This window comes from Hoplias malabaricus, chromosome 18 (genome assembly GCF_029633855.1).
Source record: "Hoplias malabaricus isolate fHopMal1 chromosome 18, fHopMal1.hap1, whole genome shotgun sequence".
NCBI lineage: Eukaryota > Metazoa > Chordata > Actinopteri > Characiformes > Erythrinidae > Hoplias > Hoplias malabaricus.
The window spans coordinates 28,545,515-28,561,191 of NC_089817.1; the positions used below are offsets into that span (position 1 = coordinate 28,545,515).

General features: G+C 42.7%; 1 protein-coding gene across 5 annotated transcripts in view; it reads left to right on the plus strand.

Annotated features, from left to right (window-relative positions):
• The window catches only part of sez6a (seizure related 6 homolog a), a 152,148-nt gene that overhangs the window by 101,531 nt on the left and 34,940 nt on the right, over positions 1 to 15,677 (plus strand). For all 5 annotated transcript variants that reach the window (XR_010796131.1, XM_066651405.1, XM_066651404.1 and 2 more), the window contains exon 4: positions 4,004 to 4,193. Coding sequence is in view for 4 of the 5 variants with exons in the window: in XM_066651405.1 (XP_066507502.1) it covers positions 4,004 to 4,193 (190 nt within the window). In the remaining variant the exon portion in view is untranslated. The remainder of the gene's footprint in view (positions 1 to 4,003; positions 4,194 to 15,677) is intronic.

Here is a 15,677-nt window from a genome sequence, read left to right on the forward strand (position 1 = left end):
CAATGAAAAAGATAAACACAAATCTCTCTATCTCTCTCTCTCTCTCTCTCTCTGTCTCTCTCTGGCTGCAAAAAGCATTTTTTTAAACACTGGCTGAATATAGATACAATCTAGACTCTTAAACTACAGTTTGTGTCAATAACGTTTGGAAACAAACTTCATAAGTTCATATAAAAGAACACATGCTGCTCCTGAACTAACCTTGTGGTGTAGGGTTATGGTTAGTGCTAGGGTTAGGCTTAGGATTAAGATTAGGTTAAGTTTCGTGTTTGGTTTAAGTGTAGGCTTAGGATTTAGACTCAGTGTTACACTGTAGTAACCTTGTAGTGTTTGTAATAATTTGCGTATTTCAAACGACACAGAAACGTGACACTAGCACGGAATTGATTTCTCATTGTTGACTCCAGTCAGTAAAGACCTCTGTTGTCTGATGTAACACGGTGGTTGTTGTGCTCAATCGGTTGTATGTTATATTCATTCATTCATTCATTCATTCATTATCTGTAACCCTTATCCAGTTCAGGGTCACGGTGGGTCCAGAGCCTACCTGGAATCATTGGGCCCAAGGCGGGAATACACCCTGGAGGGGGTGCCAGTCCTTCACAGGGCAACTCAGACACACACACACACACACATTCACTCACACACTCACACCTACGGACACTTTTGAGTCACCAATCCACCTACCAACGTGTGTTTTTGGACTGTGGGAGGAAACCCACGCAGACACAGGGAGAACACACCACACTTCTCACAGACAGTCACCCAGAGGAAACCCACGCAGACACAGGGAGAACACACCACACTCCTCACAGACAGTCACCCGGAGGAAACCCACACAGACACAGGGAGAACACACTACACTCCTCACAGACAGTCACCCGGAGGAAACCCACGCAGACACAGAGAGAACACACCACACTCCTCACAGACAGTCACCCAGAGCGGGAATCGACCCACTGTGTGACTGTGACACTACCTGCTGCGACACCGTGCCGCCCTGGATGTTATATACACTCACTACATAATTTCTAATATTCACCTCTTATTTTCTTAAAACATGCCACATCCTTTTAGCTCTATAGAAGCATCCAAAGCCCAGCACTGTGTCTGTAATAAAGCTGCGCTTTCAAAGGCATGACACTATTTATCCACACATTCTTGCAACCGGAAAGAATTAAGGTGTCACGATTGGCAGTTTCCAAATGAAGGGGGTCTGTATTATAAATATCATAATGGGGGGCTTTGTATTTGGGTGGTGACTGAGAAAAGTGGATAATGACTACAGGATGCTGCAACATCTGTAATGGATGCCTTCAGTGAGTTGAAAAATTATGGCCTTGCTAATGGCCTCGTCGCTGGATGAGATGCAGCTTTCCATGTTGAAAGGGAAAAGATGAGCCCCGGTGAGTGAGGCGTTTATGCAGAGCGGTATTTTCATAGCAAGTCTTTGAGAAAAAAAAGAAAAAAGCACGTAAGTGAAATGTACGGCCTTGTCCTTGCCAAGCCGCTCGACAAAAAAAAATGTGAAGTGGGGTGAATTGTTACGAAGGCTTTGGTTTTATTTCTGCGCACTTGAAAACACATTGTCCCTGGGAATAAATTGCGGTGATTATAAATCTGTCCTGGGAACACTGCAGCCGACCCCGCGTCTTTGTTTACGTCTGAAATCTAATGACTGTATCTCAATTCATTCATCAGCTACACACTCAGCCTCAAGCTTTTGGCAAACGGGCTGAACTCTGGGGTTAATGGAAGATGTTTTACTGCTAAATACAAAGAGATGAGAGCTAATTTACATTGGTCATACACTGTCTGAACATGCGTTTTGGATCCGGATACTCTCTGGATATACTCTGACCGGATTCTGTTTACACTTGTCTTTATAATGCATCCTCAGCCTGGTTTTAAAAGCACATCATTTCTGTTCTCCTTCCTGTAACCGGCTATAAACACGGTTTCTCACCTGCTGCTGTGATAGTGTATTATACACTTTCAGACCTCAGTAAAATAAAGGTTTAAATACAGGCAGGGAATTGCCAGCAGTGGCCGAGGTTATGGCTGTGTCCTACGGTCGCTCTGATTTCTGCAGTGTTCAGCATCACTGTCCGAAAGAATTTCTTGAAACGACCAGTTACAGACACGGAATTTCTGTCATTCCTTCGTGTAGGACGATGGACATTCAAGTTTATCTGTGAAAAAGTCTTGCAACTGCTCTCCGGAAAAAAAAAAATACACCTGCGCTCTCCCTCCTCTCGAGCAGTGGGTTTCTGGACACAGAAAATTCATTCTGTTTACACTTTTGAGTCGTCAATCCAACTACCAACATGTGTTTTTGGACTGTGGGAGGAAACCGGAGCACTCGGAGGAAACCCACGCAGACACAGGGAGAACACACCAACTCCTCACAGACAGTCACCCGGAGGAAACTCACGCAGACACAGAGAGAACACACCACACTCCTCACAGACAGTCACCCGGAGGAAACCCACACAGACACAGGGAGAACACACCACACTCCTCACAGACAGTCACCCAGAGGAAACCCACGCAGACACAGAGAGAACACACCACACTCCTCACAGACAGTCACCCGGAGGAAACCCACGCAGACACATGGAGAACACACCACACTCCTCACAGATAGTCACCCGGAGGAAACCCACGCAGGCACAGGGAGAACACACCACACTCCTCACAGACAGTCACCCGGAGGAAACCCACGCAGGCACAGGGAGAACACACCACACTCCTCACAGACAGTCACCCGGAGGAAACCGACACAGGGAGAACACACCACACTCCTCACAGACAGTCACCCGGAGGAAACCGACACAGGGAGAACACACCACACTCCTCACAGACAGTCACCCGGAGGAAACCGACACACTACCTGCTGCACCACCGTGCCGCCCTATTATTATATTTATTATAAATAATTTATCTTCTCAATAAACATGGTTCCAATTTATAATTATGTAATTACAGTCATTCATTGTCTTTAACCCTTATCCAGTTCAGGGTCGTAGTGGGTACCTGGAATCATTGGGCGCAAGGCAGGAACACACCCTGGAGGGGCACCAGTCCTTCACAGGGTGACACACACTCAAACATTCACTCACAAACTCACACCTATGGACACTTTTGAGACGCCGATCCAAATCCAGTGGTTTTGGACCATGGTATAATACTGGACTGCCAGGAGGAAAGATTTGGAAAGGGTTTAACCAACACAATAACACACAGAATATTACGACGTATCATTTGTCTGGGGTCTTTTGCTTTGTTTTGTTTAGCTTTTTTTGATCAACTAATCTTACTGCTCTGATAAATCACCTTTTAAATCTCAGTTTCTCAGGTTCCTGAAACTTTTGCAGAGTCCAGAATGTCACCTTTAAATACTGGTTTTAGGCAGGAGTTTTAAATCTTACACCAATCATTACGAGCTTCAAGAAATAAAACCCAGCTGTCGGACAAACTGACAAACAGCAACTTTAGCCTGGTTAGCCAATGCTAGCATGCTAATGCTAAAGATGAACAGCAGATTACAGAAGATGTGTACAGCCAAGCCTTTCCTAATTAGCGAATTCTCCTTTGGTGCGGAGGAATAAGGGATCTAATGCGCTATATTAGCTGTCATCTGTGTTAATGGAGTGGGGGGCTGACTGATGAGGGAGGCAGGAGTGATGAGCGATGTCAAATTCATTTGTCACATTTCAGCACAAATGAGCTCACGCAAATTGCATCCAGGGTCAATCAGCGGCGTATGACTCACGCTCCTCTCCCACTCGGACGAGCCCATCTCAGAGGTGTGTCAAGGTTGGGTGGATCGCGGGGTAAACACATCCCACCCTTGGTTATACATTCAGCAGCCATTTTACTGTAAACACACACAAAAAAAGAAGCCTTGTGTACCTTCCAGGACTATTTTGGGGGGTGTACTTGTTTCCTAGGATGTTAAATGTCCTTCCCTGATTGACCCCATGGTGCTCTCGCTCTGCAGGTTCTGAATGTGACTCTGCTGGATGGGGACAGGGTGGTCCTGGAGGATCTGGGCTCCCTGGAGCCATCGATCCTGGCCAACAATTCCGTGCTGACCAGAGGGCTAGTGATGCGCAGCTCTAGTAACCAGATCTCGGTCCGCTTCAGCAGCGAGAAGCAACGGCCAGGCTCCCTGCTGCTCCGCTACAGAGGTAAGACTCCACCCACTGACTGGTCAGAGTGGACAGGACTTCATGTTGGTCACAGCATTGATCTGGTGGTCTTCAGCCTCCCCTCATCACTCAGTATTTCTCTGTTAACTGTTATAAAGAATTTGGGCAATTATAAAGAAGTTCTCGTTAATATCTCAGACGTTTCTCCTAGACATAAATGAGATCAGATGCTCAAACCTGTCTCCTGTAACTAACACCTCAGAGTAATCTTTCAGGAGGTGTCTCCACTGGAGATTTAGTGGAGACCTCAGTAAAGTCATTAACTCAGATTTCCCCGATGAACTAAACCCTACACTCTCGTTTATTTCCTTTATGTCTCTCTCGTGTTTCATATCTCATTTTTGTCTCATTCATTGTCTCCTCAGGAGTTTTAGGAGAATCACCATTATGTCTACTGAGCCATTACAGAGCAACTTATGAGCAATAAAACTTGACGTTGGTTATCTTCAGTTTGGAAAGATGCAAGGAGTCTGTATTTCCTTCCACCAAAAAAAGTAGTTCTACCACAAGTGAGTCCAAGTATGTAGAGCACACCAATCAGATCTCAGCCAATCGGGTTTTAGAACTGAACCTATTTGTTCTGTGATATTTGGTGAGAGCTAAAGAACTAAAGTTAGGTAGATACCAGAGAGAATTTGGAGTCTGGGTCCACATATGCACCCTTGGGGTTACAGAAGGCTAAGAGGGTAATGTGAGCGATTGGTTTCCATAAGTCTCTTAGAAAGAACAGACTGTGGCCTGCTGGCGTTCGACCCAAAGCTCAAGACAAAGCTCTACTCGCATCTGATTAATTCAGGAGCTTCATGCTGATGGCTCTCATCAGTTTTCAACATGATCGGGTGATGTCAGAGGCCTGTCATTCCTGAGCTGTAATTACACAGAGAGGAACTCTGCTAATAGACATTTCCAGAACATCGTGAGAGAGGGGGAGCAGCGTTCCTCACCACGGCAGAGCTTTTTGTTTTATAAGATAGATAGAGAGAGAGAGAGAGAGAGAGAGAGAGAGAGAGAGAGAGTAAAGAGTGTAAAGCAGGGGAACGAAACAACCCGGCGCATGACTAAATTCTTTTGTTTCCCAGAACTAATGAAGTATGACAAGCTCGCGTTCTTACACGCCTCTAATGTGCCTGTTGAATAAGATGCCATTCTCTCTCTCTCTCTCTCTCTCTCTCATTCTGTCTCTCGTGTGCTCTTCTCTTTTTTCTCTCTCGATACAGTGTCTTTATTCTGCGATAACAATGCACCACCATTACACAAAAGTGACTTGTGCACTGTTCGTTTTCTCTTATTCCTGCACTTGTCGGGGTCTAAGATAGAGTCCACATTCATTGCTCTCTATAATAAGAATAAGTCGTATGTCTTTGCACTTATTTCTGAACAAAGTCTTTATTTAATCAGAGCAGAAGCTCATCAATCCCTCAGAAATTCTTTGAAAGTGAAGTCTGTAACGTTTTGAAAGCTGTTCATGTGGCCAGAGATGGTTCTGAAGAGATTGGATACAGCATAACCCACTTTTGGCAGCTGGGTGACCCCAGAGACAGTGTTACTCTGACACAGGTCCATGGTCGTGGGTTTAATCTTCACTAGGGACAATGTCTGTGACGAGCTGGGTGTGATCACACTGTGTCTGCGTGGGTTTCCTTCAAGGGTTCCAGGGTCCATAAAAACCAGATGGTAGGTGAATTAGACGATTTCATTCACTCACTCACTCACTCACTCAGTACCGGAGAACCTGGAGGAAAGCTGTGCAGACACAGAGAGAACACATCACAAAACACTCGTCACAGACAGTGACCCGAGGTGAGGACTGAACACAGCACCCAGAGGCTGAAAAGTCGGGCGGCGACACGGTGGCGCAGCAGGTAGTGTCTCAAGTCATACAGCTCCAGGGACCGCTTCGGGTGACTGTCTGTGAGAGTGTGGTGTGTTCTCCCTGTGTCTGCGTGGGTTTCCTCCGGGTGACTGTCTGTGAGGAGTGTGGTGTGTTCTCTCTGTGTCTGTGTGGGTTTCCTCCGGGTGACTGTCTGTGAGGAGTGCGGTGTGTTCTCTCTGTGTCTGCGTGGGTTTCCTCCAGGTGACTGTCTGTGAGGAGTGTGGTTGGTTGGTCCACACGTTGGTAGGTGGATTGGCGACTCAAAAGTGTCCGTAGGTGTGAGTGAATGTGTGAGTGTGTGTCACCCTGTGAAGGACTGGCGCCCCCTCCAGGTTGAGTTCCCATCTTGCGCCCAATGATTCCAGGTAGGCTCTGGACCCACTGCGACCCTGAACTGGATAAGGGTTACAGACAATGAATGAATGAATGAATGTTTTCTGGCCCAACTTTTTCATGTGACTGTATGTAATAAATTGTGAAATATGATGAAAATAGGCCACATCACAGGCCATTAAAGGCAATAAGTAATTAAGAAAGCCCATCCACCCACCAGCTCAGGATGAGGTTGAAGTGGTGTCCATTCTGCAGGAAGGAAGAGAGTGGGGTGGGCCCTATGTGAAGCTTAAATGGATTGGCATCGGATATTTTACATCTTGTCTTGGGTATGACTATAATTACTAAAAAGCCCAGAGGACCTTCAAAGCACCATCACAGAAGAGAGGATTTCCTCGTTCACAAGAACACCTTCTATATCGTTAAAAAAAAGCCAAGCATCTGAGACAGGAAAAAGGAGTTCGGCTGTGGGTGCTGCCTACTCTCTCCCCCGTTGTAAAGGAACAGCAGGAATAAATGTTATTAGTTCTCTGCTGAGGATTTCAATAAGAGCTGCTTGTGTAATTCTTCAGGGACAGACAGGCCTAAAAGATTCATGCGTCTGTGAGGAGCGAGAGACTGTAGAAAGAGAGACACATTGGAGAGTCAAGGCAAACAAGGCCTTTCAGAAAAAAAAGCCCCTGGGTAACAAACCACGCAGGAGGATGTTTTAGCTTTACTCTTCGTTTCTCACTTTGCTTAGCAGAAGAATATATAACTCCCCCCTGTTTTACCTCAGACAGCTTTTATAAGGTACCAGGCACAGCGCTGTTGCAGCAGTGTGTACTCGTGTAGTTGAGTACTTACTTAGCGATGCCAGACCCCAGTTTTCAAATCCTAAAATAGCTATTCTGGTATTTATTACATGTTGTCACAGGAAGACAGAGAAATATTACAGCTCACAGTTCAGGGAATGTTTATCTGTACTTGATTAGACCCTAATTAACTAAATAAAAATCCTAAATTAATATTCAAAGAACTGGCAACGCTGTCCTGGGTGTGTGCCAGACCCCCGAGACCATAATAATGATGAAATTCATCAGTTCAGGGTCGCGGTGGGTCACTGGGCGCAAGGCGGGAACACACCCTGGAGGGGGCGCTAGTCCTTCAGAGAGCGACACACACTCACAAGCACTGAATGAATAAATGAAAGGTAATATTTGTCACTGTCCAAAGAAAAACATATATCTCCAAAACAGTAACTTTACAGAAGGACGATAAAACCTTCTTAACTTTCAATGGAATGTCAATGTGGAACATTCCTGGTTCATTCTTCATGACATTTTCACACAACGTGAAGGACAGCTGCTGGGTTTGAATGGCGCAGTAAGCTAAGAATCCACAAAAACCGAGATACATGTTTTTCTTTGGACTGTGACATATTACAAATAGATTGTATCTCAAGGTGAACTTCATATATTTGATTAAGAACCATTGACAGGGTTCATACAATGTGTACAAAATATATCGTTGACCTAGTGTGGATGGAAACATGAAAAATCTGATTTAATTCTGCCCCTAATCCTAACCATAACCTAAACCTAACCAAATATTCAAAACCAGAGGCTGAATCCTAACTCTAAACTTACACTGTAAAAAATTGCTGTAAATTTATAACAAGTCTGCTACAGTATTTTATTGTAAATCACGGTATTTACAGTAAATTATTGTATTATTCAATTACAGTAATATGCTGTAAATTTAAAATACAGTAGAGTTCCTGTAAAAATACAGTAAATGGCTGGGAACTCTGCTGCCAGTATTTTACTGTAAATCACAGTATTTACAGTAAATTATTGTATTATTCAATTACAGTAATATGCTGTAAATTTGAAATAAAGTAGAGTTCCTGTAAAAATATGGTAAATGGCTGGGAACTCTGCTGCCAGTATTTTACTGTAAATCACAGTATTTACAGTAAATTATTGTATTATTCAATTACAGTAATATGCTGTAAATTTGAAATACAGTAGAGTTCCTGTAAAAATACGGTAAATGGCTGGGAACTCTGCTGCCAGTATTTTACTGTAAATCACAGTATTTACAGTAAATTATTGTATTATTCAATTACAATAATATGCTGTAAATTTGAAATACAGTAGAGTTCCTGTAAAAATACGGTAAATGCCTGGGAACTCTGCTGCCAGTATTTTATTGTAAATCACAGTATTTACAGTAAATTATTGTATTATTCAATTACAGTAATATGCTGTAAATTTGAAATACAGTAGTGTTCCTGTAAAAATACGGTAAATGGCTGGGAACTCTGCTGCCAGTATTTTACTGTAAAATTTACAAGAAATTTTTTTACAGTGTAATCATAATCCTGTAAACACAACACAATCCTAAACCTAAAACTAAGCTTTAAAAAGATTAGAAGCAGGATTGAACAACAACAGTTTACAGCATTCATTCGTTCTTTCTTTCTTTCTTTCTTTTTCTGTAAATGCTTCATCCTGATACAACCTGTCACACTGGGACTGGAATCAATGGGCGCAAGCCAGGAACACACACAGGACGGGGCGCCAGTCCATCGCAGACACTTTACAGCCCTATTTCTGTAATCCTTCTTTATGTACATTACCGTAACGCCCTAAACTCAATGGTTCTGAGACAAAAGATTTCAAATGAAATAAGTTACAATGTGAAACCCTTTCTACAGTGACAGCAGAGTGTCTAGAGGGTTTCTGTGCTCATGCAGCCAATGAGACAAGGACTCTAGACCTTTGAGTCTGGTACGCTCACTTAGCTTTAGCTGGTTGGTCTCCGGCTTGATCCTTCAGAGTTAAATTTGAGGAAGTGTGAATTCAGTAGCTCACTGTAAATTTTGAACACATGCGCAGAGATGTATGTAAGTATTTGTAAAAGCTACAGTAATGTGCTAACGCTGATGTAGTGAGTTTTATTTCACTCGCTGACCTCCCCCCATTCTCTCTGATTGATATTAAATATTACGGCCGTGTAAAACACTTTTACTGCCCTGCTGTTAAACAGAGTCTGTGTGAGGGGGGGGAGAGGGACTGAAGTCATTACTTTTGAGGGGGGGGTTGGGGTTTGGCGCCCTAAACGATGGCTCTGAGAGGACGATGTTTCTTCACTTTAAAAACCCAGCTCAGATGCAGCACGCCCCACTGCTTCCTCATCTCCACACTGTTAGAGTGAATGAGTGTGTGAGTTCGCATTAGAGTAATACATTATTGGCTACGCGTGCGTCTCGACAAATAGGGCACCACAGGGGGGCACCGAGGTTTCTCAGTACCTTCAGTTTGACATGAAAAAACATGAAGGATGTTTGGACGTTTCACACAACCGAAGTTTCTTGCAGCCTTCTTTATTTTGCTTGAAACCTACGTGAGACTAAACCTCTCTGGCAAACAGCTGCAATCTCAAGTCGTTGGAAACAGCCAAAAACAACCAGTCATGTGACATGGCTGGGGCTGTTTCAATGGGGTGATACATAACATGATTGGTACATGTTGATGTACTCAGTTTCCTGATTTGTTTTAATAGTTTTGTGTAGTGATGGGAATTCGGCCCTTTTTGGGGAGCCAGCTCTTTCGGCTCCTAAATGGCTCTTTGTTTTACCACTTATTTCCACTGGTACAGAACATTATTACCTACATTTTACATGACTATATGGACAAAATATTATTGTTCAATATTAAAAATAATAAATAGTGTTGACTGTCTTGTAATAACTCACTGATTGCACTCACACATTCTATTGTATAAATAACTGGATTTTTATTTAAACACCTTAATAAAATATCACTTGTAAACTCTGAAATATAGCCAATGGAACCCAAAAGGTAGGTATTAGAAAATAGCTTATTAAATTAAATAATCATCCATTTCTGGGTAATAAAATAAACAAATACTCTGCAAAGCGCAAAACAGCAGCATTCAACGGTAGTGATTTAAACAACCACAAGTGTCAACAAACATTTAACTGATTTAACATTTTCTTCAACTATTTTTTGGAAGGCAGATTGACATTCAGGAAAACCAAGTGTCTCAGCTCGGAGGGTTGGAGGGTTGGAGCTTGCTTGTTGTTCTCTGATTGGTTGAATGACAAGCCTTAGAAAAAAATGGCTCGGTCTTAGACGGGAACCTGCTCTCATTGTTCACTTACAAGAGTCGGCTCTTTGAACCGGTTCGTTCACGACCGACACATCACTAGTTTTCACTAGTGGATTCATGTGTAAAATACTGGTAAATACATTTCTTTTAAAACTATTTCTGGACTGTTTTATCTCACAGTGCCTTTCATGTACCCTTCCACTATTTCTGAAAAAAAAAATTATTTAATCATGCAGAAATTTAGAGAATGTCTATTTGCCCCTTATCTGCTCACATGTAGAACTGTGGTAATTTGGATTTAGATTAATCCCCCATCCTCAATCACACCTCGTCCTCGTAACGTTGTGGAAAATGAGACTGGACAAGCATAGGGCCCCACAGCGCCCTACAGAGAAACTCACTGTCGTATAATTAATACCTATAGTATCAGGTGCTTCTGACAGCCGAATGATTACAGACCTGCAGGGTTTATGAGCCTCTGCTGCTCAGGTTTGTGTGTGTGTGTGTGTGTGTGTGTGTATTTAGCAATTTCTAATGAACAGGTGTTTTTACTTTGTGGGTTTGACTAGAAAATATATGAACACAACCTTGGCCTATGATTTTGGTTTGAAGCTAGACATGTAGAATCAATGGAAATACTCTGTGTGTGTGTGTGTGTGTGTGTGTGTGTGTGTGTGAGAGAGAGAGAGAGAGAGAGAGAGAGGTCTTCAATACTCAACATTCACCCTGATTACATAATATTATTATAATTGCACCTATCAGTCTGTGGAGCAGGGAGCCAATGTGTGCAGTGACAGATATGATATTAATGCTTTAGAAAATCTTACAGTGTTTCTTCAACTGTAAAACACTTCTCAACATCCTTCCTGGGCCTCGAACACACACACACACACACACACACAAAATATACATCTACTATTTAATACCATCTAACTGGTTGCAATTAGCTTCATAAAAACCTCACAGGAGTTTAATAACAGAACAAATCCCTGGTGTGCTAAGCAGTTTTACCAAGCCGTTTGGCACACTTTGCAAAATGAAATTCGGTTCAAACAATTACACTGATCCCTCTGTTTTAAATCCAGAGCAGTGTGCACCAACAGAATGTAAGAACATTCCTGTGCAAATTCATATAAAGCCATTGGCCTTTCCAGATTTATATTGTGCTAGCAGTTGAGTTCCTGGACCCAAATGGACCAGAACCTAACGGTGCCTTCTGATGTGATCTCAGTGTGGTTAGTTACTTTCACATTTATTCTTTTAAGCAGGACCCAATCTGCTCAGCTTTGGTGGAGTTGCATATTCTTTGGTCAAATGCTGTGGCGTCTAAACCACCCAAATAAAAAAAACAACCTTTTTACATCACTTTAACAGCCACCAATAGCACTCACAGATAGAGTCACGCAGCCTGAGATTGCAGCACTGTTCGGACGAGGCCTAAAGCCGAGATCAATCTGACAGCAGGCTATTACAGTGGAGTGAGCTCCAAATACATGATGACTGTAAAACATATATCAACCGTCCGTGCAGTGGTGATGTGTTTACACAAATGACTGGTAACAGCCCACTGACGAAATCATCCCTCACTGCTTTGATGAAAGAAATTATTATGTGCTGTCATTGCTCATCATCTTCCAAATATGCGCATGCTCGTGTCGACAAGTTTGAAAACAATCCCATAAATCCACTGCCAACGACTGCTCTATACATTTGGAGGAGAACACTAACTGCTCAGAGTCCAGTTTTCAAAAAGCATATAGATGCTAAGGCTGTGTGAAATGTAAAGTGTAATTCAGTGTTCATTGGAATAAAATGTTTATTAGTTTTAGTCGTTTAATTATTGTTAAGTCTTGTTATAGTCTACAGAACTAAAATTATTTTACACCACACTGTAAAAGAATTCTTGTAAATTTTACAGTAAAATACTGGCAGCAGAGTTCCCAGCCATTTACCGTATTTTTACAGGAACTCTACTGTATTTCAAATTTACAGCATATTACTGTAATTGAATAATACAATAATTTACTGTAAATACTGTGATTTACAGTAAAATACTGGCAGCAGACTTCCCAGCCATTTACCGTATTTTTACAGGAACACTACTGTATTTCAAATTTACAGCATATTACTGTAATTGAGTAATAGAATAATTTACTGTAAATACTGTGATTTACAATAAAATACTGTAGCAGACTCGCTGTAAATTTACAGCAATTTTTTACTGTGTACTTTTAGTCCATTCCAGTGGAGCGATATATGTTTGCTGTCTGGGCACAGTCCGCTCAGATTACCGTCCTCTACAGGATCTAACTAATTTTTAAATTCAGAGAGACTTTTATTCTGGAAAACAAACTAATACAAAAATTACTAACAACTATGAGAGACATAATAATGAGTATAAAATGATTAAATGCTGAAAATGTTGCCACTGCGCTGATTAAAATGATTCACTAATCTATTTTACAAAGAATGACAAAAGAACCTAAAGAATCACGGGTGGTCCGCCCAGAAAACGCTGTGCAAAATGCCAGTGGACCTCCAACTTTGCCCTCAGTGGATAAACCGTGGTCCGCCGTCTCCTTGCTATCAGGGTGTTTTTAAAAGTTGAACTACTTTAGAAGTATTATTTATTACTTTCTAAAACAATATCTTATAAATTATGAAAACATTAAAAAAAAAAACGCTAACTTCCGAAATGATGGAAGGAATTCTGCCACTTTTTTGTTCAAATACATCTGGTACATATTTAACGTGAACATTTCCCAGAGAATCGATTATTTGGGAGTCGACTCCTCTTCACTGCTTTGCCCGGCCACAGCCATTGCATTTTGCTTTTGTATTTCTTTGTGGTGTTCTGTTTTCAAATCAGAAATAACATTTAATTCTTCTTTCACATTTTTGTTTAATTTATATTAAGTTTCATCTTATTTCTCATCTTCAAATTATTATTGCCGGACCGGTTCGGCCTAGACGTGGGATTTGCACTTACTGACCGACTGAGTGACTGAGTGAGTGACTGAGTGAGTGACTGAGTGAGTGACTGAGTGACTGACTGAGTGCCTGACTGAGTGACTGATTGAGTGACTGAGTGAGTGACTGAGTGACTGACTGAGTGACTGACTGAGTGACTGATTGAGTGACTGACTGAGTGACTGAGTGAGTGACTGACTAAGTGACTGACTGAGTGACTGACTGAGTGACTGACTGAGTGACTGATTGAGTGAGTGAGTGAGTGAGTGAGTGACTGACTGAGTGCCTGACTGAGTGACTGAGTGAGTGACTGAGTGACTGACTGAGTGACTGACTGAGTGACTGATTGAGTGACTGACTGAGTGACTGAGTGAGTGACTGACTAAGTGACTGACTGAGTGACTGACTGAGTGACTGACTGAGTGACTGATTGAGTGAGTGAGTGAGTGAGTGACTGACTGAGTGACTGACTGAGTGACTGATTGAGTGAGTGACTGACTGAGTGACTGACTGAGTGACTGATTGAGTGACTGAGTGAGTGAGTGACTGATTGAGTGACTGAGTGAGTGAGTGAGTGAGTGACTGAGTGAGTGACTGAGTGAGTGAGTGACTGACTGAGTGACTGACTGAGTGAGTGACTGACTGAGTGACTGATTGAGTGACTGACTGAGTGAGTGACTGACTGAGTGACTGATTGAGTGACTGACTGAGTGAGTGACTGACTGAGTGACTGAGTGAGTGACTGACTGAGTGACTGAGTGAGTGACTGAGTGACTAACTGAGTGAGTGACTGAGTGACTGACTGAGTGACTGAGTGAGTGAGTGACTGAGTGACTGACTAAGTGACTGACTGAGTGACTGACAGAGTGACTGATTGAGTGAGTGAGTGAGTGAGTGAGTGAGTGACTGACTGACTGAGTGACTGATTGAGTGACTGAATGACTGAGTGACTGACTGAGTGACTGACTGAGTGACTGAGTGACTGATTGAGTGACTGAGTGAGTGAGTGACTGAGTGACTAACTGAGTGACTGAGTGACTGACTGAGTGACTGACTGACTGAGTGACTGACTGAGTGACTGATTGAGTGACTGACTGAGTGAGTGACTGACTGAGTGACTGATTGAGTGACTGAATGACTGAGTGACTGACTGAGTGACTGACTGAGTGACTGATTGAGTGACTGAGTGACTGAGTGAGTGAGTGACTGATTGAGTGACTGAGTGAGTGAGTGACTGAGTGACTAACTGAGTGACTGAGTGACTGACTGAGTGAGTGACTGACTGAGTGACTGATTGAGTGACTGACTGAGTGACTGATTGAGTGACTGACTGAGTGAGTGACTGACTGAGTGACTGAGTGACTGAGTGAGTGACTGACTGAGTGACTGAGTGAGTGAGTGACTGAGTGACTAACTGAGTGAGTGAGTGAGTGACTGAGTGACTGAGTGAGTGAGTGACTGAGTGACTGAGTGAATGACTGATTGAGTGACTGACTGAGTGAGTGACTGAGTGACTGATTGAGTGAGTGACTGAGTGAGTGAGTGAGTGAGTGAGTGAGTGAGTGAGTGACTGAGTGAGTGAGTGACTGAGTGACTGACTATAGTGACTGAGTGAGTGAGTGACTGACGACTTAATGTTGAAACGAGCGTACATGAGTAGGAACTGTTAATTCAGACATTGATATGAAGCACCAAAGCTTCTCCAGACCTTCCAATGACAAGGGTATGTGTTTTGGCTAATGGTGGTCTGGCAAAGCTAGGCTTGCCTATTTTCTCTTTGCTCTTGTTTTTATCAGTCCTCATCTAGATTTTGTTGTAAAAAGTAGATCATCAACAAATATATTTCATCATAGTTCTCATGAATGAAATAAACGCTAGTGCAATTTTTTATTCTTAGATATGTTCAGGAAACCTACCCAGGTCTGTTATGCTAGTTAACAGATTCCTGCTTTGGTTTGGCCAAGTGATGAGCGTATGGTTGTGTCATCAGGGGATCGGACAAAGGGCAATAGTTGCAAACCCTGAGGCCATGTGAACAACTGTGAAAATCCTTCAGTGTCCACATGGCTTAAGGAAAGGCCCCATGGTCTATGGCCTTTCTGATGCCTTCCCCCTCTCTTCAGGTTCCTGATTTACAGCACCTGCTAGGCCTTCTCCCCAGCTGCCCA